This window comes from Telmatherina bonti (assembly GCF_933228915.1).
Source record: "Telmatherina bonti genome assembly, chromosome: 4".
Classification (NCBI taxonomy): Eukaryota; Metazoa; Chordata; class Actinopteri; order Atheriniformes; family Telmatherinidae; genus Telmatherina; species Telmatherina bonti.
In genome coordinates this window covers 17,726,366-17,754,002 of record NC_136622.1, presented here as the reverse complement: position 1 = coordinate 17,754,002, position 27,637 = coordinate 17,726,366, and the positions used below count along the sequence as shown (strand labels likewise).

At 36.7% G+C, this 27,637-nt stretch overlaps 1 protein-coding gene across 1 annotated transcript in view; it reads left to right on the top strand.

The window, feature by feature from the left end:
* cacna1db (calcium channel, voltage-dependent, L type, alpha 1D subunit, b) overlaps positions 1–27,637 on the top strand; it is a gene marked incomplete at both ends in the record, with an annotated part of 85,615 nt that overhangs the window by 48,129 nt on the left and 9,849 nt on the right. Inside the window, 30 exons of the mRNA XM_079239810.1 lie at positions 1,685–1,788; positions 2,100–2,269; positions 6,412–6,486; positions 9,184–9,271; positions 9,434–9,460; positions 9,727–9,887; positions 10,016–10,241; positions 10,746–10,953; positions 11,927–12,047; positions 12,245–12,352; positions 13,143–13,293; positions 13,490–13,619; positions 15,484–15,543; positions 16,595–16,701; positions 17,146–17,233; positions 17,395–17,502; positions 17,680–17,732; positions 17,850–17,996; positions 18,295–18,496; positions 18,670–18,828; positions 18,933–19,043; positions 20,269–20,352; positions 22,315–22,443; positions 23,852–23,917; positions 24,085–24,176; positions 24,293–24,452; positions 24,572–24,699; positions 24,851–24,947; positions 26,043–26,145; positions 27,245–27,346. Coding sequence (XP_079095936.1) covers positions 1,685–1,788; positions 2,100–2,269; positions 6,412–6,486; positions 9,184–9,271; positions 9,434–9,460; positions 9,727–9,887; positions 10,016–10,241; positions 10,746–10,953; positions 11,927–12,047; positions 12,245–12,352; positions 13,143–13,293; positions 13,490–13,619; positions 15,484–15,543; positions 16,595–16,701; positions 17,146–17,233; positions 17,395–17,502; positions 17,680–17,732; positions 17,850–17,996; positions 18,295–18,496; positions 18,670–18,828; positions 18,933–19,043; positions 20,269–20,352; positions 22,315–22,443; positions 23,852–23,917; positions 24,085–24,176; positions 24,293–24,452; positions 24,572–24,699; positions 24,851–24,947; positions 26,043–26,145; positions 27,245–27,346 — 3,565 coding nt within the window. The remainder of the gene's footprint in view (positions 1–1,684; positions 1,789–2,099; positions 2,270–6,411; positions 6,487–9,183; positions 9,272–9,433; positions 9,461–9,726; positions 9,888–10,015; positions 10,242–10,745; positions 10,954–11,926; positions 12,048–12,244; positions 12,353–13,142; positions 13,294–13,489; positions 13,620–15,483; positions 15,544–16,594; positions 16,702–17,145; positions 17,234–17,394; positions 17,503–17,679; positions 17,733–17,849; positions 17,997–18,294; positions 18,497–18,669; positions 18,829–18,932; positions 19,044–20,268; positions 20,353–22,314; positions 22,444–23,851; positions 23,918–24,084; positions 24,177–24,292; positions 24,453–24,571; positions 24,700–24,850; positions 24,948–26,042; positions 26,146–27,244; positions 27,347–27,637) is intronic.

Here is a 27,637-nt window from a genome sequence, read left to right as displayed (position 1 = left end):
GTTTCTTCTAACAGACTAGAAACAAAACTTGAAAATTTAGATGAAATTGGACACAAAAAATGTGGAGAAATGAAAATGAATGACAGCCATGTTCATCAAACTATCTATCATGATCCTATATCTCATCAGGAACTATCCTCTTGGCCATATAGATCTCATGAAAGACTATATTTCTCTCCAAAACTTTAATTTAAAATGACAATTTATTGAAATGTTGAAGTCAGTCCTTGGTTTCTGTATGATTTATTGATTTAATATTCAATTCAACATTGAATGTCTAAATATAATATAAACAACTTGTTTACAGTTATTCATTTATGAAGTTGAAAGGCAAAACTAAAATTGAAAGTCAACAAATTAAAAATGAAAATTAGCTTAGTTTAGTTATTTTTCTACTTAGTTTACCTAAAATAATACCTCTAAATCAAGAATGTAGATTTTAGTGCTTTTGTTTCAGATTTGTAAAATAACAATTAAAAGCAAATAGATAATTTTCTAATTTAAATTGAATATATTATATTGAATATGATCTGAATATTTGCCAGATAGTATAATTTGAAATTTCCCCGACATTCAGAACTGTTAGTTCAAAAACAGGGCTTTTAATTACCATTTCCAGGTGTATGTATAGACCTTTAATCATGAACTCTCTTTTTAAATTTTTTTGTTTTTCACAAAATGTTGAAACCATTTTATTCAACTCCTTTAAAAAATAATTCCTCCCATCTGTATCTTAAGCATGACCTCTTTTTCAGTTTTATTTGTTTTAAATCTAAAAAGTCAGGGTAATTTAAAAAACCTCAGTTTCTCATTATCAAAAAAGCACCAACAGCTTTTAATTAGTCCAGACACTCAGCATTGAGAATGAGTTTCTATCACAGCCCACCCACTCCTTTTTATTGATGGAGACCCTCATCTATGAAATGATGAACTTCTCTCCCTCCTTCCCTTTTGTCCTCTCAGATTCTTTTTCCATCCCTCACACACTCTCATGCATGTATGTGTTGCCATGGCAATTCTATGCTAATACTGCTGCTACAATGAAGAAAGGAAGTTAGATAAACCTAAAAGTAGATAGATAGATAGATAGATAGCTAACCCAAGACCTTTTCCACAGTGGGTGGATGGGTATTGTGCTCTAGCTGGAGGCAGACATGGTCTAATGACAAGCTGAGTGAATTTGAAAAGTGAACTAAAGAATTTAAACTTGTTTGTGGAATAAAAAAAAGTGTCATTTGTAAAAAGAGAACTGTGAAAATTTATGTCACGGATTGTTTACCTTTTAATCTAAAAAGACCTTTTGTGTGTATATATTTATTTTCTACAGAAGCATTACTAAAGCTAAATGTTTCCTGTTTATTACTGACCTGTTTGTTTCTCATGTGGTTCCCTCCAGTGGTCACAGTTTCTATTTGCTTTACGTAAAACTCAAAGCAGGTTAACACAAGCAACTGTAACGTTTTCCTAGATAATTGATGTTTTAGTATCGATAACTATAAATGAATGTATAAGTTTTACTTTTTATACCAAAATTCATATCAAACACTGATATACTTTTATTTTGGTAACATTTTTTATTCTTGCGGGGTTCTTATTTGTTGTTTTTATTTCTTTTGTAGATTTATATTGATACTTTTTCACCTCTGATTAACCTTGTTTTCCTCTTTGCTTGTCTTCCATTTAGATGAACGATGCAATGGGCTTTGAGCTGCCATGGGTCTACTTTGTCAGTCTGGTTATTTTTGGCTCCTTCTTCGTTCTTAACTTGGTTTTGGGTGTGTTGAGCGGGTAAGTTTCATGCTTCTATTATTTATTTTGTGCTTTTCACAAAACTTCGGGCTGATATGGCTGCTGGAAACATGAAGAAAAAGTGTAAAAAACAACCAGAAAGGGGGGGATACAGTTTTAAATCTGACACTATGAAAAAAGACTGTCTTTTGGCCTTGACAAGCATTTGTAGAAAGAGAATAGTTTATTTTAATAGCAGGTTTCTTGTTGAAAATATTTTAAAGGGAAATGCAGTAAAGTGAAAAAATAGCAAGGGTTATGTGCTCTCTTCTGGAATTATCCAGTGACTTTGTAATCTATCTTTTTTCCAGAGAGTTTTCTAAAGAACGAGAAAAGGCCAAGGCTCGAGGTGATTTCCAGAAGCTGCGTGAGAAGCAGCAGCTAGAAGAAGACCTGAAGGGTTACTTGGATTGGATTACACAGGCTGAGGATATTGACCCGGAGAATGAGGAAGAGGGAGATGAGGAGGGCAAACGTAATCGTAAGTTTTCTTAATTTAATCAGTTTCTCTCTATTCTTAATAAAGCAGGAAAATAAAGAAATTAGAGTGAACAATAAAGTGCCAAGCATGTAATTCTAATGTCTTAAAAGATACCAAACGTGTTTGTTACATTAATAGTGAAATGAGAAGGAAAGTAAACCATTGCTTATCTGATTAATTACATTGATAAGCTTGGTCAAATGTCTTCTTATGACAGGTTAGAGGTTAGGTGTTTCTCTGAAGTTGCCTATTTGCATACTGGCTTTAGGATGTCTACAACATAAATGCAAAATATATGAACATTGCTCTAGTTGTTTGATGTTTGCTTTGAGCACACACAGGATCAATGGTATTTTAATATTTTCTGCATATTGGCACTGATTAGTGCCAAACTGTTATGAGGCTATATATAGAGATAATCTAACAAACCTTTTATCTCAGACAAATCTGTTCAACAATGAAGAAAATAAATCTCTCTGCAGACATCTGCACAGAGAACAAACTGTACTACAATGAAAACTGCCCATCTGAAATAAATCTCTCTTTTGCAAATGTGTAAGGAGTAGTGTGCTGCAGTAATACGCTTTGTATCAAGTAGGAAATGTTAACGTCTCCAAGTTTTCCATGTTACCATGTCATACAAGATAAGCTGTAGGGTTATCATAACAGATCACAACAGGTTTCTGAGTCAGTGTGGGAGTTCAAATCATTTGATGCTTACTAGTCTTTTGCCCATTTCTTTGCGCTGAGCGTATAGCCTCTGGACACAGGATTTGGGGTGGAACGCTGCATGCATAGTGAACAGCTGTTGTGCTTTAAAATCCAGGATCTAAATGCCCTCTTTTAGGCAGCTAATTCTTCCATCAGGGCATATGATTACTGGCAGGGCATAGCAGTTAATTGTTGGATCTTATTTGTACAATTGAGCTTACGTTTGAGGACTTGTCTTACTCACTGCAGGGATTTGACTGTTGCTGCTTTTCTTCTCTTCATTGTTGCCATTTTGCCTGTAGCATTCCCTAATACTTGTTGCTCTGCTAAACATCTGCTATTCTACCTACTGGGAGTGGAGTGCCCTCTGTATGGATTACCTTCTTTCTCTTCCATTCAGCTGTATTTATAAAGTGATGATGTCCCTACTGGAGATCCTGGTGGTGTGGATCAGTGAGTCGATGTCTCACTAGCTTGATCCGATGTAGAAGTGTAATGGTGGCCCCATTTCTAAGTTGGTATCCATAGCCTGTGTCATTGATTAACTGTCTGAGGGGTCCAGGCCTATGCAGAACAGCAGTGGGGACAATGTACTTCTTGACATATGCCATATGTATGGAGACTGGTGCATTTGGCTCACAATCGGCCTCAAGGGTGGTTGTCCATAGCCTTGTTGTGTTTGCAGCGAAGGCTGTTGGAATGTTGTGAACCTTATATAGCTGCAGACATGGTTGTATATGGCTTTAAGTCATAGGCTGTTTGGTAATCAGTCCAGGCAGTGCACAGGTTTGTCTGTCTGGTTTTGCAGTCTTGAGCAACAGGTCTGTCAACCAGTGGCTGGCTTTTGGCTCCGCCGGTATGTTTATTAATGCCTTTCCATGTCTCTGTCATGTATTGATCCATTTATGCACTTATCTTAGTCGCTAACATGCCTAACAGCAGTTTCCATGTTGTAAAGAAACACGTTATTGTCCAGTAGTTTGATGGCACTAATCCAATCATGAGATCTTTCAGAATCAATCACCTTGGTCAGCCGTTCAGGGTTATACCCATCGCTAAAGCAGTTGGTTCATTTATGCTGCTTGGTGCTCAGCTAGTTGGTGTGGATCTCTTCTGGGCCAGGTACTGAGTCCAGTTTTTCATACCTGAAACGTCTTTGTCGGATGTTGGATGTCCGTGATGGTCAGTGGACCTTACTCAGGGAGAGCACTGTGATCTGCTCTTTGATCTTCAACCATTGTCTTTCATTGTTATGTGATGCTTCCTTCTCCCACATACTTTTCTGGTATTGTTCAGTCTCCAGCCTTGGTGGGTTACTTCATTTGGTGTTGTCCTGGAAACTAGGAGTACACTTTAGATGATTATTATTGGAAAAATGCCGGTTTATTTGCTTAGCCTCTAATTCTCTCATGTATCTCAGTAATTTGGCCCAGGTTTGGAGTCTTTGCTCTGCAATTTCTAGAGTGTGAGGTGTGGGCATCTGACTGTATCTCTTGGGTTCCCTTTTTCTGGTTGCACCTTTCTAGAGTTCTGACAACTGGCTTGACTTCCCTCCATGTTGCCTTGATTTTGGCTTCCAATCTCGTCCTCCATGTTGGGTATTGCTCCTTATTGCCCTCACAATGCTGATATGGCAGCCAAGCATCTCAATATGCTGTTTTACTAATATACTGAAGCTGAGCAGTGTATCAGCTCATTATTTAAGTGATGGATGCATTGCTGCATTGTATCAGGACGGAGTCGGTGGAGTTGGTGTTGGGGTTGACAGATTGTTGTCCGAGTCATGATCTCAGGTTTGTTATTTACTCATTCAAATCAACTGTTTGTCAACCTATAAAGGTGCCTGTGACAGGCGTTAGAAATATCAGATATTGATGGTCTTAATGAAGTAAATAAAAGAATCTCTTCGTTGTATAAAAAAAAAAAAAAAGTATAAAATGTCATTATAATCCACCAGAAGCATATCCATTAACATTAAAAGATTAAATTAAGATTAAGTTAAATTTGGCTTTTTTTTTTTATGTAAGATGGGAGTTCTTTTCTTTGATTTTTTTTTTTTAACTCTTTCAAATGATCCTTTTCAGAGTAAAATTTGGCATAAAGAGCTGCTGGATCACATCACACATTGAAAATTAATTTAGGTGGTTATTGTTACCATTTATAGCTGTTTCCAACTGACCAATCAGGAAGGTGCAACAACAGAAACATTGTTTCCCTGCAAATCTACATCTCTAATTAGCTACATCAATTAAAGTTAAAAAAAAAAAAAATGGCCACAAGCATGGATTTGATCCACTCGTTAAAAGTGAATTTTGTCTGAATAAGGAGTCAAGAACATAGTTCAACATGATGATTATAACTATTTTTTTTTTATTATAATCTTGTCTGTATGAGAATGTTTTGATTTAAAAACATTTAGTTAAAAAACAACCGGACACATTGATAGGAACTACTTCATTTCCCACTGTAACTGAGTACTTACAGAGGAGCTGGGTGATGTGATTAATAACCATTCTGTACTTAATTCAAGCTAGATGTGCAGGAGCATAAAACATAGGAATAAATCATGTTAAACTAATCTACTCCGTATTATTCTTGCTACAGAGCCTTTGGTCATTCATAATGGAGTCAGTTCATATGCTGCACCTGTCAGTAGCTGCCTTGCAGTTACCACTGCTGTTCTTATGGATAACAAGACCCTATCTTTCTTTCCTTAAATCCTACAGTGTCTTTATGCCTTGGAAAAAACTGAATGTACACTAATATTAGTTTGCTCCTCTTTTCCTAACTTTATTTCCCTTCGTTTCCTCTGACTTTGCCTCTAACTGTTGTTTTCTTCTCTGACTTATAGCTTTTGTTGTCTCACTGAGGTCTTGTTTTATTGTTGATCATTTCAAGTCTTATATTCATATGTATGTCGTTTAGTGACTGTTTTCAAAATTCATGGAATTGAAGAGATATAGTCTGATGGAGAATATATTTTTACTGACTAATATAATTTTATAGGTCCAGATGAAGTTGCCGGTATATTAGAAATAAACTAATTCATAATAACTTAATATGTTATTTAGACTGTTGTTTATTGCATTATCTTACACACACACACACATATATACATATATATATATATATATATATATATATATATATATATATATATATATATATATATATATATATATATATATATATGTATATATATATATATATGTATATATATATATGTGTTAATATTATAATCAAACCCATGATTTTCCTGTGTACTAGTTTATTTATTCTTTTTTTTTTTTTTTTTTAAAAACAATGTATAGTAGCTATCTGTCAGTAGTTTATATTGCTGCTGTCTCCTGCCTCTTTCTTGTTCTGCTGCATACTGACTCACTGCTTCCTCTGCTGTCTGGCTGTGTGAACTGCATGTTGATAACACCAAGGGGTCACACTGGCTGACCTCACTGAGAAGAAGAAAGGAAAATTTGGCTGGTTCACTCAGTCTACAGAGACACAGGGTAAATGTGTGTGTGAGAGACTGGAAGTGTACGTTCTCCCCATGCATGTTCATTGGGACATTTCATCTAAACCCGGGATGATGTCCCTATGCTTTCATATGCTTTGCTTTCTCTATGCTTTAGAGTGCTTTGGTGTTTGCATGCCCTTTCTGTCATTGCACCATGTTTGACCCTCATCATCTTTATCATCTCTAAGTTCCTTCCATTTGTACTTAAAGCTAATTGTAGCATGAAAATTTCATTGTGCCCTGTCCTCAAACACAGCCTTATTATAGAGGGAGAATATACATCTTCAGAACAAACATTTTCTTTGCAAGAGGAAGCAACTGACTATGAGAGATTTTGTTTAGATGTAAGATGACAGAAACCAGAGAGATCAAACTTTAAGGACACCTTCCAGCTGTGGACTAAATGATCACCATTTGTTCAATGTGAAACTTGGACTCATGGTAAAGTTTGTCCTTGCTAAGAATTCAGCCAACAAATGTTACAGCACAAGCATCTGTTAATCCCAGATGTGTAAAAGTACCAAGTGAAAAATGACGCCTTACTTTGAGTTCAGGTGAAGAAAAAGTAAGACTTATGGTAAGGCTAAATTTTATTTTTTAAATTACAGGCTCTGAGTTAGTAAACTGTTACATTATTTATTTTACATTTTAGTTTGTCACCACATGCTAAAGATGAAAGTATGAAAGTATGTCATGAAGCTTTAGATCAGGGCTACTCAATTAGATATTCAGGTGGGCCAGATTTTCAACTAAAAAAAATGATCGGAGCCAGTAAATAAAGTAAGGGAAAATAAATCAGTCAAAATAATTAGATAAATAAAAGACACATTTACATTTTAAACTAAACTTCTCGATGTGGTGTCTCCTCACATTATTATCTTTAAACACACACATTGCATATTAAACACATTGGTTTGGTGGTCGAATGTAATGGCAAAAATAAACAAATACTTATCAGTCCAGGAGGGATTAAAACTGCGGTTTTCGTTGTCAGTTTTGCGTTTTGGGACCGAGAGCGACGTTCTTGCTAGCGCTACTCTTACAAATTTAAAACACAACACATGCTGAAATTAATGTTGCTAGGCAACCAAGTGTTGCATTTGTGGTCTGCACAACTGTAGGATTGTAGACTACTTAATCAGAGTAGGAATTACTGAAGGTTCTTGATAAATATCTTTATTCTTTTACATAAGCTGGACCACGTAGAAGTTGGTTCTGGGCCGCCATTTGAGGAGGCCTGCTCTAGATGGTGCCATCCTGAAAAGAAATATGCTCATTTTATGTTAACTGTTTCCTAGATATGAGCTTTTGTTTGATTAAAAACTGTTAAATCTAGAGGAGAAGAAAGAGATGGACAAATTAAACGGGATGATAAGATAGCATTGGAGTGAGTCACACCACTAACTACAAGATCTGCTAATTAACAAGCTGGTGTTGTGCTGAAGCCTCTGTGAAATATCAGTTTTTTTCCTTTTGAGAAAGTAAACTAATCATTATATTCCTAATACAGTAAGCAATGCCTTTATTTAACGGAGTCTTGTGTGTTTCCATTAAAAAGGTTTCCGTGCAGTGGATGGACATACTTTATATTTTGCTCTGAGGATCAGTAATTTCCAAAATGTGGATTTAGTGGTTGATCTTAGTTTGAATACTGAAACATGATCTTGAAGTGACAACTCAGGGTCTGTAAAAAAACCAGGTCTTACACCCAATGGGAATAAACTTTATGTTCTCTATAATTGTCATTTTTTACCATTTGAATAATTTATTGAGTTCATATTTGTTTTAATGACATGAACATGATAATGTGTTGGAGTAAGATTTTTCATTTAACATCATGACTATTTTTCCACTGTGTTTATGTTCAGATCCCTCATTGTATCATCATGATTCTCTGCCTCTTTCATTCTTTGTTTATAAACACTATATTTCTGCATGTGTACCACACATGATCTCCACTGTTTTATATGTTGTAACCCTGCATCTATACTATCAATACATGTTGCAGAACACAGACCTGAGCATAGATTTCAGTATGAATCAATTTTTTGATCAATACCACTGTCATTAGAGCTTAAATTTAGATACAAGTAACAATGTTTTGGTACTTTGACTCAGATTTAGCATGATGTACTAGCTGTGATCTGATTCACGTAGATTGATTAGAATAATTTATTCTGTACTGATGTTTTGGTAAAACAGTTGATTTCACATGATGCAGCTTTAAGATTAAAGGTTATCCCATACTAGCATCGTGCCAGAATCTTGATTTAAGAAGTAAAATATTCTGTGGTCAAATTTAGTAAAAGAATAATTCCAAACATTTTTGTTCCATCATGTTTTGTTTTTTGTGTTTTATTTCTTGGTTTTTGCTTCCTAGTGGTTTGACTTGGCCACATAAGATGAAGAACTTTAAAATATTTAGAAATTATTATTTATGTGTTATACTCCTTAACTGGGGACCATATATGGTTCTGATACTTATTTTATTTGGCACATTATGATCTTCATATCAAGCTAAACCAAGGAAAGACAAAAAATTCAAAAGGAGGCTGTGTCAAGAGGAAAATGAATCGCAATAAAAAAAAAAAAGAAATCTGCTTTTTGATTAATTGTTCTTTCACAACACACAAAACGTAAATGTTTTCATTAGCTCATTTTGTGTGTGCGCTTGTGTGTGATTTTACAGCAAGCATGCCCACGAGCGAAACAGAATCTGTGAACACAGAGAATCACAATGGAGAGGAGGAAAAATCACCATGCTGTGGACCACTGTGGTGAGTGCGACATGCTACAAACAGCGATCAGACATTTCATTGGCTTTCAGTTTTCCAAAAAATGCTGTAACCTGGTACTCACACTCAGTACATAGTAGTTCTACCTACTGCACTCAAATGCACTCTTTATTAAAAAGGTGCCTTGTCTTTTATCCTTCTCAGTCAAAAAATCACTAAGTCAAAGTGCAGGTTAGTGCTGAGCTGTCACATTGTGTGGTGGATATGTCCTTCATTTATTTCGTTCAACTCATCTTGCATGGCTGATTTTTCCCTCAGATTTGAATAATTCACACACCTGATGTTTTCATTTGCATGTTTTTTTCCTGGTTTAACACCAAAGTTTAATCATTGCATTTGTGCTTTCTCCTCAAATCCACCCCATCTACTCCAAATGAGTCTTCATCCTGTTACATTTGTTGCTTTGTTTCTGCATTTCACGTTTTATTGTCTGTCAGTCGTCAGTGGCGACGATGGAACCGTTTCTGCCGCAGGAAGTGCCGCGCAGCTGTGAAATCGGTGACATTTTACTGGCTGGTTATCATCTTGGTGTTCCTCAACACTCTCACTATCTCCTCTGAGCACTACAACCAGCCAGACTGGCTAACTGAAGTTCAGGGTATCTGTATTTCCCTTTTTTTTTTTTTTTTTTTTTGCTGTTTTTTTGTAAAACAACTTCTTACAGATTTTCTGACAGTCATCCACTTTGTATCTATATAAAATATTTTCTGCTTCTCTCCTCTCCAGATGCAGCCAACAAAGTTCTTCTGGCCTTGTTCACCTTGGAGATGCTGGTGAAGATGTACAGTTTAGGCCTACAGGCCTATTTTGTGTCGCTTTTTAACCGCTTCGACTGTTTTGTGGTATGTGGAGGCATCGTAGAGACCATCCTGGTGGAGCTGGCCATCATGTCTCCTCTTGGCATCTCAGTTTTCCGCTGTGTACGCCTTCTCAGAATCTTCAAAGTTACACGGTGCGCAATAAATATTTTTTGCTTTATTTCATTAGGGCTTGAAAAGCAAATACAAAAATTAATCAAAGAAAAAAACTTGCATTTTTTTTAGTAATGTTTTATAGCAATTTAGTGCTTCTTGGTGACAGTAAAAAGACTCTGCTTTACAGAAGACTTTGGAAAGTAAGCAGCTGCTCTTTTGTATCTTTGATAAGTGTCAAAATTAGGTGTTGCCCTAGATGACACGCGTGTATTCTGTGACAGTAATCTGTCACCATGTAGCTGCTGTAACAGCTGAGGGGTGTTTCATGGGTTAAGATGTTGACAATTTAAGAAATCTGCCTGGTTCAACCCCAGCTGGGATCCTTCCTGCACCTCCTCATTTCCTGTCTTTTCCAATGCAGCTTTATCTAATTCATATATTAATTATAAAAAATAATGACTGCTGATGTTTTGATACATGAGTCCCTTATGGCTCCATTTGCACATCCCTCTATTAAAACTATTTTATCTTCTCTGTTCAAGACATTGGGCGTCTCTTAGCAACCTGGTGGCATCTCTGCTCAATTCCATGAAGTCCATCGCCTCCTTACTGCTGCTGCTCTTCCTCTTCATTATTATTTTCTCCCTGCTTGGGATGCAGCTCTTTGGGGGCAAGTTCAACTTTGATGAGACCGTGACCAAACGGAGCACATTTGATAACTTTCCACAGGCCCTGCTCACTGTGTTTCAGGTTTGTGATTGGTTCGTTTGACTTTAAGGCAGAACCACATCTAAATGGGTGTTATGACCCTGCTATGTTATGATCAAGTGGCAACCTCCGGTGGTTAAAAGTGAAGCCTATGTGGAAGTGCATAAAACTGCAGTTCCCCCTTCATCCGCTAGGGGCTGTCTGCAAAACAGAGCAAATCCCCATAGACTCCCATGTTAAAAAGGCCAAATAAACATGTTTACAGCCTGGTTCAAAATCCATTTTCTGTTAATAGGTCAGGTTTAACTTCATGACAACTGTGGGGGGAGTGAATTTTTTTTCTAACTCGCTCGTTGAAAAGTAATTTAATCTCAAAGTTCAGCAAATTTAGGGGCGTGTCCAATTGATTGACAGGTACCAATCTCCTTTTTTTTTTTTTTCCTCCGGCTTCAAGTCTGAAGAACGTAGAACAACCGCGGTTTTTAGCAGGTGAACAATGTGACTTAGCTTTAGCCCGCTTACCTCCGTTAGCTGGTTAGCTCCCGTTATCTCAGGGTTAGCTCGGTTAGCTCTTAGCTACAGAAAGCTCAGAGTTCGCTCAATGTCAATCATCCACCATGACGCTCACGGCTGCCCTCTCAGCTCCGCCTCTTTGCCCATATTTGTATTTTCCGGGCGAGACGACGCGTATGATGCTGCCAACATGGTGACAGTAGGAACCGCCCACCGAGCTTCAATTCAGCTCTTCAGAAACCTATGGGTGACGTCACAGAGGCTCCGTCCATCTCTTTATATACAGTCTATGGTTATGATGCATTCTGTCAACTAACACAGAGTTTGGAAGAATTATACTATTTAATATCAGTGTCTCTATTGTTCTATACTGAATGAATAAGGCTGGCAATAACACAATATGTTAAAAAAAAAAATCATCTTACAATTTCTAATGTTTTCATTGCTGTGGAAGACTGGTTGTTATTTAGGCATTTCTGTCACTCTTCACCTTATTTTATAGATACTGACTGGAGAAGACTGGAACACTGTGATGTATGATGGTATCATGGCATATGGTGGTCCAGCATCCTCTGGGATGGTGGTGTGCATTTACTTCATCATCCTCTTCATCTGTGGAAACTGTATCCTATTGACCACAGGAACACACATGTTTACACAACATTGATGAAAATGTTTTTAAAAAGCTGGCTCATGCACACACGCTTAAAATGGATGTTAACACAATGATGTCATGCACTGAAAAAACCGAGGAAGGTTCATCAGGGTTTATATTCATCATCATGTTGATAAGTGTTTCCTCTTTAACTCACATGACCAGACATCCTGCTAAACGTCTTCTTGGCCATCGCTGTTGATAACCTGGCTGATGCAGAAAGCCTCAACACAGCACAGAAGGAGGAAGAAGAGGCCAAAAAGAGGAAGAATAGTGCCAAGTAAAACCTTTGAAATTTTACATTTCCAATATATTATTTTATACACTTTTTTCTTTTTTTTACATTTGTCCCCACACTTTTTCATCACAGAAAAATGCTTTGGACTCTTGTCTTGTAGTTACGCTATGCTTAATCTGTTACCAACAGGGACGCAGGGGTAGATAAGAAGAAAGTGGAAACAACAGAAGCAAAGGATGGTGAGACCAAGGTAACCAAGGTTTTCTTCAGAAGTCATTCACATCGTACAACCCTGGGTTTAACCACAATATTTTAATGTTTATCACAGTAAAAATGCATGTGTAGAATCTTCAAGGTTTTCTTTGTGTAGGTGTCGACAGAAACTTTGCTAGAGGGGGAGAAGGAGTTGTATCCTGCCACTAACACTCAAGGTAAAATGCTTTGGTATGAACAGAGAAACATTAACAAGACTGGTCCCACTACTTTTCAAAAGTCAAATTTACTCATCATGAACACTGAGAATAGTCACAAATCCAGGATTTAACAACAAAACTGAGTTGGAAGATAGATCAGCCTTGACTGAACGTATATGACTTTATTTAAACAGCATACAGGGGAAAAGGTGTGGCTTTTTGGAGGTTTTTGAAGAGAAGCTAACATCATAACAATTCAAGTTTATAGCTTGGAATTAATTAACATATTAGTAGATTTACAGTCCACCAGCTAAATGACATACAAAGAGACACAAAAATGCACCTATTGATAGAAAAGTACCAAAAAAAAAACTTTTAAATGAAATACTAATACAAAAACAAACATTTTCAGGGGAAGATAATGAAGATGATGATGAAAATGACAACCTCCCAGAAGTCCCTTCAGGGCCCCGCCCTCAGAAGATCTCTGAACTCAGCATCAAAGAAAAGACTCCACCAATCCCAGAGGGCAGCGCCTTCTTCATCTTCAGTAGCACCAACCCGTGAGTCTGACAGAGGAACAGGAAGGAGTCAACTAGAAACACTAAATCAACTTATTAAACTTAAAACAACATAGAAACTCATTTTCTACGCTGCTTATTCCAGTTCAGGGTTGTAGAAACATGTTGAGATGAAGCTAGTTTCCTTTGCCTCTCTGCTTATTCTGCTTCCTCACTCTTCTCTTTTTAATTTCTGCAGATTTCGTGTCTTCTGCCATAAGCTGATCAACCATCAGATCTTCACCAACCTCATCCTGGTCTTCATCATGCTCAGCTCCGTTTCTCTGGCTGCGGAAGACCCCATACGCAACTTCTCTGCACGCAACATCGTACGTAAACTTTCCATTAAGGCTTCTCCATTTTCACAAACGTGTTAGATTTTTTAAACATAAATTTTATTCATGTATTTATTTTACTGACTAACTGACGATTGATGACTCAGGACATTTTCATATATTACATTAGGAAAACATAAGACTAAACTACATTTAGCAGCTTTATTCTATCATAGTTATATAAAGTAACTCTAGACACCTCAGAGGTGGAAAGGTGTCGTTAAATAAAAAAAAACTGGTTATTGATTAATTATTATGTAAAACAGCTTTAACACTCTCGGGACGCCGGCATCGTTGGCGATGCCAGGGACCATGTTGTGTTTAATCGAGCATAGCTGTCGAACCATAAAAGATACAAACTTACTTCCCCCCCCCCCCCCCCCCCCCTCTTAATCGGGAGACTCCGAGCTTTCAGACGGTAGTTCCGGCATCACTGCAGCCCATTCATAAGTGATACAGTGTTGTGTCAAAATAGATGTTCCAATCAGAGCCTTTGTCTTTGGCGCATGACACGTGTTTGTCCAATCAGAGCCGATGATGCCTCAGGAAATGCCTCCAAACAATGTCAATCACTATGCATCGGTGTCATTAGCAGTCGGGTAGCCGCCTTCTGTATTTACAAGGCAGATAAATGATGAAAACAGCAGCTTTTACGCACGCATACCATGCGTAATTGCTCAAACAAACATTTGCATTACTCAAGTAGTTTATTTCAACACAAACGACACAACGACGTTGTAACAGATGTATAACTTGGTAACAGATATAGTGTGTGCAGCTGACAGTGATTTCGGAAAGCTGCGGTGCTTCAGTCCCCTATAGTACCTTTAGTCATGCTTCGAAATTATAATACTCTTTATTTCAAGCAAAGGAGCCTCATTTACATAGCAGTTTATGATATTTCAATTCAAAATAATAATAAAAAAAAAGGTATAGGACATTATGGGGCATTGAAAGGTGGTGTTTATGAGCATTTGAACTAAAAAGTCAGGTTTAATTGGGTTATTGAAAGCAAAATTAAGCATATGACTATAGATATATACATAATCTCATTTAAGAAGTTTGACATTTTGTCTGACGTGTTTTTAAACTTGTGTTTCTTAAATAAAACATTATTTCACTTCCTGGAGATATTGGTAGACGGTACTTGGATTTGCTCAAACAAATCAATTTCTTGAAACCAAACAACCTGCTTTAAGCAATTTTAACTGTAACAAGGTACAAATGCTATCATGATTTTAATTGTAAGGACAATAGAAACAACAAAATTATGGAACATGATGACATAAAACCTGTGAAATACATAATAAAGAAGTACAGAATGTCCACTTTAATCGTTCTGCACTGTTCCAAGTTATGATTACATTTTAGCAGAGCATTGATTTGCAGCATGTGTGAGCTGTCTGTGCAGGTTCACAGTTGTCAAGATCAGTGAGGCCTTTATTTCTATGTTTCTCAAGTTTTCTTCATCGTGCATCTTTGGATTAGTTTAGTAGATTAGTAAAGTGAACAACTTTGTTGCACTGTTCAGTGTAAAAATCATACACTGTAAATATTATTTACAGCTTCCAAGGAAAAATCCAGTATCTGAAAGTTGATGATTCACCTTTTGAGACTTTAGACTTTTAATAAATATATTTAGAAGATGTTTACTGGCGGAATTCATTTTCATTGTGCTCCAAAAAGATCTTAAATTGTTGTTCAAACATGTGAATTGGGACCAATTTTATCATAACTACTGGCGAGTGAAGCTTCTCCGTGTTTAAACCTAACATTATCTACAACCACAAGCATTTCATAGGTCACTTCATGTATTGTTTTTCTGGAATGACTTGAACTTGTGCATTGCTTTTTGCAGATACTTGGTTATTTTGACTATGCTTTCACCGCAATCTTTACTGTTGAGATCCTGTTGAAGGTAAATGTCCTGTGCGTGCTGTGCTGTGCTGTGCTGGGTAGAGCTTCAGTAACCCTGCGTGCTTATGTCACTCTGATTGCCTCCTCAGATCCTAGGCTATGCAGACTATGTCTTCACTAGTATGTTTACATTTGAGATCCTTATTAAGGTAAAGAATAACAACTGTAACAGCAACAAACCACCTCTTCTGAGCTTGCTGCACACATCCTTCCTCCCTTCCTTTTTCTATTTAATTTTTTGGTCAGAATGGCCTCCTGCTTGTTTTATTGTCATAGAGCCAAGCTGTCAATGTGGCGATCATGTGTTTTTTTTGTCAAATTTTGATAAATTGTCATATATATATACATATATAGACACGTTTCTTTGTTGTCAGTCACTTTTCCATAAAGGCTTACCTTCCATTTTCATCCTCAACTAGTTAATAAGCCAGAGAAATCTGTTTGAGTTAATGCTCCTCTCAAGAAAATTCTTGATGAAAACCACTAAATTATAATCATTTTTATCATAAATGTTATTCCTCAAACCTCTTCCTTATATTGTAGCTTGCTGCATGTCTGCACCGGGCAAATGCCATGACAGTTAGACTAAACATTTTTCATGGAACTGTTCGTGGTACAGTTTACAGAATAAACATAGTCACTTTAATCCAACTCTTGTTGTACTGTGTTAACATTTTGCATTGTTTATGTATATGAATGTGTTTGTATTTATGTTACTGTACAACACTGCATGTAATCATGTTGGAATGCCCTTATTTTTGAGGTTTTTGCTTGAGAGCTAGTCCATGTTTTACTACTTGAAGTAAGGAACTGATCTTAGTGGAAGTCTCTTGCTTAAAAATACATCCTGTATTTATCAGTCAAACGTCAAAGGAACATTTTCATGAACACGGTTTTACAGGAAATACGGAAAGACTTTCATTTGAATGCAGAGAGCTGAGGGCTGCATGTAAAAAAAAAAAACTAAATGATAATGTAAATCATATATTGGTGTTAGTGTTCATGATTGCTGAATGTTTTTTAGTTCTAACGGTAATTTCTTGTCTGTCTAGATGACAGCATTTGGAGCTTTCCTTCATAAAGGAGCATTTTGTAGGAACTACTTCAACCTACTGGACCTGCTAGTTGTTGGCGTGTCTCTGGTTTCCTTCGGCATTCAGTACGTATCATTATAACAACTCCCTTTTTCATAGTCTTTTTCTTTGTAAAATGTATCATTAACTGGTTTTTGCCAAGAAAACAACAAAAACTTTGCTGATTGTTCTGAAAGCAGCACATCCTAAAAAAATAGTGTGACTTTTTTAAAAAAAATATTTCTTTTGAATTATGTGATAATAGATGAAACTACCTCTTGTCCTGTCTGAAAAACAAAAATATACAGATCATGACAGATTGAAGAACAAGAGTAAAAGTAACTACTTGTGATTTTATGCTGGTATGTTTCTAATCATTGCCAAGCAATTGTCCAATACTTCAGGTGATAAGTATTAACTTTATTTCAGTGTTCAAAATGCAATTTTGAAAACAGTTACCAGAAAATGTTTCTGTGACATTCTTAATTAAATCAAATGGATCCACTGGTTTGTTTTGCTGTCCTCCACAGGTCCTCTGCTATCTCTGTGGTGAAAATTCTCCGTGTTTTACGAGTTCTTCGTCCACTTAGGGCCATCAACAGAGCCAAGGGGCTCAAGGTCAGACTAATACATTAATTTAATATGATGTGGTGTTTGTGTGGCTGGAGGAGTGTGTCTGGTTCTCTCTGAGAAATCAGCATATTTGTACAAGAAAGCAGCTTTGCTAATGATAAATGTGTGCATTCAGTCTGAAGGCTTTATAACTTTATTTTTTACAGCATGTGGTGCAGTGTGTATTTGTGGCCATCAGGACCATTGGCAACATCATGATCGTAACCACTTTGCTGCAGTTCATGTTTGCTTGTATCGGAGTTCAGCTATTCAAGGTATATGAAAAAAGTCCAATATGCAGCAGGATATGGACTAACAACTTAAATCTGGCTTCTCTTTTAGGTCGCCAAACTGTTTTTTTCTAAAGTAGATAAGAAAAAAAATTAATGGCTCTATGGAACTGAAGGGTTTTATGATAAAAAAAATGATCTCTGTTTGTTTATTTTATAAAGGGTAAATTCTATCGATGCACTGATGATGCAAAGTCGAGCCCAGAGGAGTGCAAGTGAGTTTTTATTTATTTATTCGTTTTATCTTTTCAGGTTTTGTTTTTTTTTTTGGAACAGTGTATTTTGTCATGTGATTTTACAGTATGTTATTAAACTTTATTATTTAAACTTAGGGGAACATACATTCTCTACAACAATGGAGACACAGCTCTTCCCATGGTTAAAGAGAGGATCTGGTACAACAGCGACTTCAACTTTGATAATGTCCTCATGGCCATGATGGCTCTTTTCACTGTCTCCACCTTTGAAGGGTGGCCAACGTAAGTTACATTTATATTTGAGGGGTAATAATTTATTTGTAAAATATTAGCTTACTTTCTTTGACTCCATCATCCAGTTTTAGTGACTAAAAGTAAACATTGATGGCCTTCAACAAGCCTAATAAATAATTATTTTGTCTGTGAATGTGCACTTGACCTTGCAATATTGATACATAGCCATATGTTGCATAATGCAGGTCATAATGAGAGAAAAAAATGAAAGTTTAAGAGTCAGAGTGGATGTGAATAGTAACTATTTCTCATCTTGACTTTCTTCCTGTTTTGTGCATCCCTACAGTTTGTTGTACAAAGCCATTGACTCAAACAGAGAGAACATGGGCCCCATCTACAACTACCGTGTTGAGATATCCATCTTCTTCATCATCTACATCATCATAATTGCCTTCTTCATGATGAACATCTTTGTAGGTTTTGTCATCGTTACCTTTCAGGAGCAAGGGGAGAAGGAGTACAAAAACTGTGAGCTGGATAAGAACCAGGTAGGAAGGTCTTATGGTGGCTATTTGTGTGTGTGTGTTTTCATATAGTTTCAGTCTGTTAAATTAGCTTCAATTACTTCCAATCAAGTTTACTTATTTTTAAAAATCCACTGGGGTGTTTTTTTTCACATTGCACCTGAATAAATCTGTGTTTCTCCATTAACCCACCGCAGCGTCAGTGTGTGGAGTACGCACTTAAAGCTCGGCCTCTGCGTCGCTACATTCCAAAAAATCCTTACCAGTACAAGTTCTGGTATGTGGTCAATTCCACCGGCTTTGAGTATGTCATGTTTGTCCTAATCATCCTCAACACCCTGTGTCTGGCCATTCAGGTAAGTTCTGTTAAGATGAGTTCCCTTCTTCCCATTAAATATTTTAGAATCTACTGTATATTAGTGTAAAATCATGTTAAATGGATGTATTGCTCTCTTTTCAGCACCATGGCCAATCTCATCTCTTTAACTATGCCATGGACATCCTCAACATGGTCTTCACTGGCGTTTTCACTGTAGAGATGATTTTTAAGCTCATCGCGTTCAAACCCAGAGTGAGTTTCCTCTCTCCACATCATGATTTGCTTCTTGGATGAAGCAAGAAGCACAGTGTCTGTGATGTTTAACAGCATGATGAGCAGATATATGTAAACAAATCCCAAGTTCCTGCAGCGGTCCTCCCTTTCCAATGTATCCTGAGATTTTACCTGAAGGCATTTTTCCATTTAAGTCCTCAGTAACCATCCCCACCCCTCTGACTCCAGTAACCATGACTCTGGACCATTACAGCCCACTATAACCTTTTTACCCTTTATGCTCTCCTACATCCTCCTCCTCTCCTGCCCGCCCCTCTCCCACTGCTGGCTGTGTATGCTGCCATATTTAGGGCTATGTCGGTGATGCCTGGAATGTCTTCGATGCTTTGGTGGTGATTGGAAGTGTAGTCGACATCATACTCAGCCAGGTAGACAGACGTCAGTATGTACAACTCTGTTAATCCTGCTCTCCCACCACTGCTGCTGCCACTGTCCTTTTTTCCTTCCTTCACATCTTTCCTCTTTCCTTTCCTTTGTGTCTTATTTTCATGTAGGCCAGTCTCTGCTCATGAAGCCTTTTGGGAAAGAATGTTTAATACATATCTGTGGGACATGAATGTATAGATATCTTGTGTTTAGTTTCTGTTTGGTGTCCACTTGTGCCCAAATAGTACTGATTTATTATGATAACTTTGTTACATGTTGTTAAAAGAAAGCAAGAACAATGCAATCTTGACACTGTCAATTTTTATAAATATTATTTTGATTTACATCAATTATTTGCATTTACATTTAGATTTGATTGGGAATCTGTGATCTAGATTGGTACCCGTGCTGGGATCCTAAAACATGTCTGCAGTCACAGGATAAGTGGAAGACAATTGCTGAAGGGTTCTAAAATTGGTTGCAGATTCAATAAGCATTATAAACATTATGCAGCATTATAGATCTAGAGTGGAACAAAAAATGCTGCCAGTTTTGTTTGAAGTCTTTTCTTATTATTTATTAACCAGAAAAATTACTAACAAAATACAAACTTATCCAGAAAATTCGAAAGTTGATTCTCAAATTGTAGCAGTAAGACTGACTTTCATTCTTATTCTGTTGTATTAAAACTCAACTTTTTGATGTATTTCTTTGTCCAGTTTTTACAACGTCTTTCTTTTTTTACCTCCTCTTCCTTTGCACTTTTTTGTCTCTCTTTGTCTTCTTTTCTCTGTGTCTCTGTTGCCTGTGCTTGCAGAACTATTTTGCTGATGCATGGAACACGTTTGATGCCTTAATTGTTGTGGGTAGCGTGGTTGACATTGCCATCACTGAAATCAATGTAAGTAACCATTTATTGTATGTCTCTCTGTGCAAAAGTGCCTTGCTTTAGTATCAGAGATGCATTTAAGATCCCAATTTTTTTTCTTAAATGCATTTTTAGTGTAGTTATTGTCAACTCTAGCTAATCCGCGTGTTGATAGATGTTACCAGTGCTTAAAAACAGGATACAAAGCATTGAGTATGTGCCCACTGAATAAAGGAAAAAGGGCATTAGATTCTTTGTTGTTTCATTTTAGTACAAAGTGAAAAATGCAAATATTTCATTCATAAAATACATGTTTTTCAATTAAAATATTAATACCTGTTGTTAAATTTATCCTACTTTTTATTCATTTGAAGCTAAGAACAGCAAGTTGGAGAAATTTGTAGTTGTTATATTGCCTTAGGATGCTATTGTTTTGTTTTTTTTAAACACAGCATAGTTTAACTGTCTTATATGTGATCATGAATAATACTTGGAATGTCTTAATCAGCTGAATCTCCTGTTCTGCTACTGCAAGGTCACTCTTTGTCCTAGTTTGCAACTCTTGTCAACACTTTTCATGCTTTCCATCAGCATTTCCCTGTCAAAATGTTGGTTTGTCCTCAAACAATATGAGTGAATGTCTGACTTAAAGTGCAAACTGTAAACGTTTCTTCATCATGCTTGAGAAAATGACACAGTACTAAATATAGAAGAAAGCTTTGTTTTTATGAGCTGATTTGAGCAACCAGTGAGCTTTGCCCAAGAACATTTCTACACATCGATAGAAAACATGCTGTCTGGCTCCACATGTTTTACTTTAACCAAACTGTTAACATGACAGAAAAGCAGAAAACTGTTGGTTTGGAGACTTTAGTAGAGAAAAATAGATGCATTTTCTGTATGCATGTGTCATGTGGCAAAGCTTTTGCATGACAAGTGTTTAAGCTATGGATGATGATCTTGTAGTTGATTTTTAATTCTGTTTTTTTTTTTAGCAGGTTTGCCTGTGTTTGTGTTTATGTCTCTGTAATTATATAATATAACAGACAAAAGAAGTGAAAACTGCAGTGGATCTTACTTGTGAATTGCTGGATGTTGTGCAGTTGGTTTGTCTAACTTGGATTAACTTTAGACTTTTGGTTTCAAGTCGACAGCTATTCCTGTTGTGAAGGTGATAGTGGAACCAGGGGTAAGACGAAGTCCCTCCTCTTTCATTAAAGACTATCACCGTCTGTTATCATCCAGAAATAAATGCATCTGCATCGTTTTGTTGTGACACCATTGCCAAGTTACTGCTGAATATAATTAGATGCTTTGGTTGTACTTATTCAGTCAAGTGTGAGGGTTTGTTTTTGAGCGCTTGATGTTTGTCACAGTCCTGTTTTGAATCCTTCTGGTTTATTGCATTTTGGCAAGTTGCAGTCTCCTAACATTTTTTACTTTGTCATGTTTGGGTGCATGGCATGACACAAACAATGGCACTCAATGCTCATTTTTTTCTTTCCTTCATCTTGATAAAAAAAGCTTGATGGAAGTCTTTGCAGTCGGGTTTCCAACATTGCTTGGACAATGAACTGACTTGTGTTTATGTTTGTTGTTAAAGGTTCATGTGTTTGTGATGTTACAAGACTGATAAAGCTCCATGTTTGTGTTTGCATCAAGGATAAGAAATCCACTGATCAGTTTGTCCAAAGACTATTTGGAGAATTTTGCCTGTTGTCTGTTTCTAATCCTTCATCTGCAGTTACATCTGCCCAGACCCGTTAATGACACGTGGTTTGAGATATGGTTACACTGCATGCATTTTCATTGTTGTTATGTAAATGCAGGAAGATGAAACAGTTGGGGATTTGTTTTTATTTTTCTGTCAGGTTTGGATCCACCCTCTTGTTGCATGTTGGACTCATTCATGGGTGTAGAAAGAATTCATGTATAGCCAACTACATGAACAAATAAGTGTTATTTTAGCTTTATTATTGTGCTCTTCACTTCCAGAATACCGAAGACAGTGCTCGCATCTCCATCACTTTCTTCCGCCTGTTCAGAGTGATGCGATTGGTCAAGCTGTTGAGCAGGGGGGAGGGAATCAGGACTCTGCTGTGGACCTTCATAAAATCCTTCCAGGTGAGGCTGCATTACAATAAACTTGACAAAATGTTTGAAAAAAATCCAACTAGGAAAACACTAGAACACTTGACAACACTGCAGAATACTGCCGATTTGTGAGATTAACATGTAGCTGTTTATGACACAAGGACCTGAATGCTTGCACATTTTCATTTGTCTGCACTGTGTATGACTGTTGTATCAATTTGTGGCTAAAATGGGACTACGTTCAACTTAATGTCATTTTAAAAAGTTCTGTTTTGTTAAAAGTATTGCCTTGTGAATACAGCAACATTATTTGTAATCTCTTGATCCAGTGGTATATTTATGACATAGCAACACTGTCTGTTAGAGCCATTTAGTTATTAATAATTGAAGACAATTAAGGCTGCTCTGAGCTCGGCTTTTGATTGGCTCTGGTTTAACAAGCCATCCATGGAGCTTAAGTTTCTCTTTTCTGTTAATTCTTGCTGTGGAGCCCAGAGAGCACACTAGTCTTTGACCATGTTTAAGTGTATTTACTCATAAGGAGTACCTTTATTTTTTTGTATATCTTTTTCCTGTAACGCTGAAAATATTTAGTAAAGAACATAGAAACAAGCCATGGACTTTCAGTGGTTTTTGGAAGCATGCGTCAACTATATGCTCGTTCTCTACAGCTAGAAGAGGACATTTATAGTCAGTGCCACTATTAAACTGCCTTTCATCAAAGCAAACACAAAAAGGAACTCAACTTCTAGCACTCTGCTTTGCATGTGAGCTTCCCATACATCACCACCAAAATGAAAGATACTTTTTTGGTAGTTTGGCAGTTTTTTTTCCCCCCACAAATTTACATTTACATTTCTGTATTTTCCAGTTGTATTAGATACTGGACACTCATAACCAGTGCATGCTCACAAGTCGCCCACAATTTGCCACCCACAGCAATTCAGATACATTAGAAGATAGTTTCTAAACAAAGTGGTTTTCAGCAGAGACGAGAGGAAAAGTAGTTCCTTATGCTGAAACAATCACAATTTTTAAAGTGCTGTATGTCAGTGGGAAAACTATTTTGTGCCCCCAGCACATTTTGTATGTTTTGTGTGAGAAAATGAGTGAAAAAGACTGCAGAAAGGAATCCAGAAAATTGATATTTTGGTGACAATGTGCTTTTTTAAAATCAAGTCATGATGTTTGTTGAGTTTGTAATCTGTTTCTTGCCGTTACTAATTTTGTGTTGAGTAGTATTATAAGAATCCCATGTACTTATAAATTATTTTATAAAACTAAAAAAGTGTGCCTGAACAATAAACATTGACAACTTCATGTCAGTACAATCATTTTTTTCAATCAGTGTCACATCATAAGACTGGTAATTTTGTACTGTGTAAGGTCCTGCTCAAATTAAGCAAACAATGTATCCTGTCTCTCTTTTCCCACCCAGGCTCTTCCCTATGTAGCCCTACTGATAGCCATGCTGTTCTTCATCTATGCTGTCATTGGAATGCAGGTAACGTGAGAGAAAATTGGACAGAGCTGTTTCAGGCTCTATGTGGTTTGTGCATAACCCATAACTGCCCCCATGTTTTTTTTGTTTTTTTTGTAGGTTATCATTTTATCCGCATATTGCATAGCTAATATCTGATTCTTTTGCTAACATCTCTCTTATGTTTTTAGGTGTTTGGTAAAATAGCAATGGTGGATGGAACACAAATCAATCGCAACAACAACTTTCAAACCTTTCCGCAAGCTGTCCTGATGCTCTTCAGGTCTGCATGTTGGGAATTTAAGCTGCTAGATAACAGGAATTTTCAAAGTCTTCATACACAGTAAAAACAGAAAAAGGATGCAGTTGCTATGTTGTTTTTGTTCTGGTCTACGTCAGGTGTGCCACAGGGGAAGCCTGGCAGGAGATCATGCTGGCCTGTCTGCCAGGGAAGCTGTGTGACTCAGAGTCAGACTACAACCCTGGAGAGGAGAGAACCTGTGGCAGCAACTTTGCTATTATCTACTTCATCAGCTTCTACATGCTTTGTGCTTTCCTGGTACTTCTCAGAAAGCTCCCTGTTTTCAGTGCCAGATATGTTTTAATCTGGATTTATGGCTTTTTATTCCACTATATTATTATACACCACAAAGGAAATGTTTTCTGTTTTTGTTTCAGATCATCAACCTCTTTGTAGCTGTTATCATGGATAACTTTGACTACCTAACCCGTGATTGGTCCATTCTTGGACCGCACCACCTGGATGAGTTTAAAAGGATCTGGTCAGAATATGATCCTGAAGCCAAGTTAGTATAACTATTAATGTCACTCAGACTGTACACTACCACAAAGAGACCTGATTTACATGGGATAGTTTTCTGAAATGCATTAGATTTTTTTCCTGTGAAAACTGTTTGGTTGTATTATGCATCTTATTAAAATGTACCTTGTTGCTAGGGGCAGAATTAAACATCTGGATGTTGTAACTCTGTTGAGGAGGATTCAACCTCCACTGGGCTTTGGCAAGCTCTGTCCTCACAGAGTTGCTTGTAAGGTGTGTTTTTACAACTCATTAACAACTACTTTACATTAAAAGCAAAAAAAAGAGATTAAAAAAAACAATGTTACCCATCAAATTCCCCAGATTGAGAACCCATTAAACCCTCATGCATATAACCTCCATCTAACGCCTACATATAATCACACAGCAACACGTGTATATGTAAAATTATGTGGGAAGAATAAAAACATCAAACATAGAAATAAAAATATAGTTAAAGAAGAAACTAACCTTAAAATAAAATAAGATGAAAACAATTGTATCTCCAAAAATAATTAATTAAGAGTTTTACTGTTGAGGTCAATTTTAAGTTGCCTCTTAAACACATCAACACTCCCGGTGGTCCTCAGGTCCTCAGGAAGGCTGTTCCACAGGTGAGGACCATAAATGATTAAAGATGTCCTGGTTCCCGTCCGGGGCATAAACCAGACCCAGACGACATTAGAGTCCTGGGAGGTTCATAAACTAAAAGTCTGATAAACACTTTGGGCTAGGACCTTTAAGAGCTTTAAAAACTAAGAAGAGTATTTTAAAATCAACTCGGAAGCACACAGGAAGCCAATACAGAGATTTTAAAACTGGTGTAATAAGAGTTCTCTCTGGTCTTCGTCAGTAGACGAGCAGAAAGAATCCAGTCTTAGTTATGTTTTTAATGTGTGATATGAAATCAAGATTACAAACAAAGATAGCTCGAAGGTTCTTTATTTCTTCAGAGGGATTACAAGAAAGTGATTTAAGTTTTAAAACCGGTTCTTCTCTGTGTGCTTCAGGATCAATGACTAAAATTTGTCCTGCTTGAGCTGCAGGAAGGTTTCGGCCATCCATGTCCTAATATCTAAATGACAATTAAAAAGGTCGTCCATAAGAGAGATATTACCTATTTGCATGTTTCCACAACACTTGATCCATAATGCATACTTTGTATGCTTGTACATACAGTAGAACATCAGTAACTGTGCTATATAGTGTTTTATTGTATTCATATGTAGTATTTGTGTTTTATATTGTTCTTAATCTGTGTTTTTACTCTTTCAGTAGTTGAGCTGTAGGAACATAATCTCATTATCTAATCACATCTTATCTTATCAGCGACTGGTGGCGATGAACATGCCCCTCAACAGTGATGGGACAGTAATGTTTAATGCTACATTGTTTGCTCTGGTCCGCACTGCTCTGAAGATCAAAACTGAGGGTGAGTGTACATTTTCAGTACATTATCAGCATCAGAAATCTGCTTAATTCTCAGCTGTTCTCGTATCTGTGATCTCTTTACTAAGTTCACATAACTTAAACTATAGCTAAACTATAATGATGATATTGGTTGAAGAAAGATCATTGGTTAGGCTGATAGGGTTAGCATGCCCTGTTGTGTGTACATTATCCTGCAGGAATACATGCTGCTGGATATATATATTGGAGAAAGCACTGCAACAGTTTGATCCATACAGAATTAATAAGTCATAAACTGAACATATTTAGTAGACAAGCAAGCTGTATGCAGTTGAAGAATGTTTCACACACACAAAAAAGCAACAAATTTTAAGCAAAAAAAGGCTATGTTTGCAGTTTTTGAACCAGATAAAGCTAATGAAGACAGAACTGCACCACATTGCTCAAATACACTGTTCAGTTATTAGTTCAAAGTCTAATAAGATTACTACTTCTGCTTTAACATGATATTCTCAAAAGTCTTGCTGTCATTAAACAGTTTACCACTAGACGGCGATAAACACTTTCAGTTCAAGTCTGCATTTAAGCTTACAGCAAAGAGTTTGAAGGATCACTGATTAATATAAATCATTACCCAAACACAGCTTTTAGTTTTAATGACTATAATTACAGAGGGTAGGTTTTTCCCATGCTTATCTGTACTAATTGTTCTTTGCAACTTTATGCAAAAACAACTGATTGGATTTTTGTGATTTTTTTTCTTCTTCTGAGAATGGGACTTAATCTAACTTAGAATCCATTAAATTTTGGGAGCAATAAGGAAGCAATTGTGGACAAAGGCATTGTTTTAAGGGTTATTCACAATAAAGGTGGAATTGAGCTGCTTGGCAGATTTCTGCACTCTCACAGTGCTTTTCTGGTTCAATATGTTTCTATTACAATCCATTTGAAGATCTTGGTTATTGAAAATAAGTTAAAAATGTCAGTAATTTTGATTGTGTTGTGATTGTTGAAATTGTTCAGCCATATATTTGTTTAATCACCTATTCATCATTGACATGGTGGTACAAACCAAAAATGCCTAAGTAACATTTTTCCTATTTTTGTTTATTTTTCCTAAGGTAACTTAGACCAAGCCAACGAAGAGCTCAGAGCTGTGATCAAGAAAATCTGGAAGAGGACCAGCATGAAGCTGTTGGACCAAGTTGTGCCTCCTGCAGGCGGTTAGTGGTCATCACACACACAGACTAACATGGAAAACGATGCTTCTTATTACTCATGGACAGAGCATTTACCTCTGTATCCTTCACTCTGTTATTGCTTATCTAAATGGCTACTGTTTCTTAGTATATTTCTATTTCAATAGATCATAACTTTGACATTTATAGACCAACGTATCTGAGGTGACCCAGCATGCATCGGATATCTGCAAAAAATTTATACTTTTATTTTTCCATAAGAAAAAGAACCATGAGAGATGGAAAAATATATGTCAGGAAAAAAATTCCAGAGAA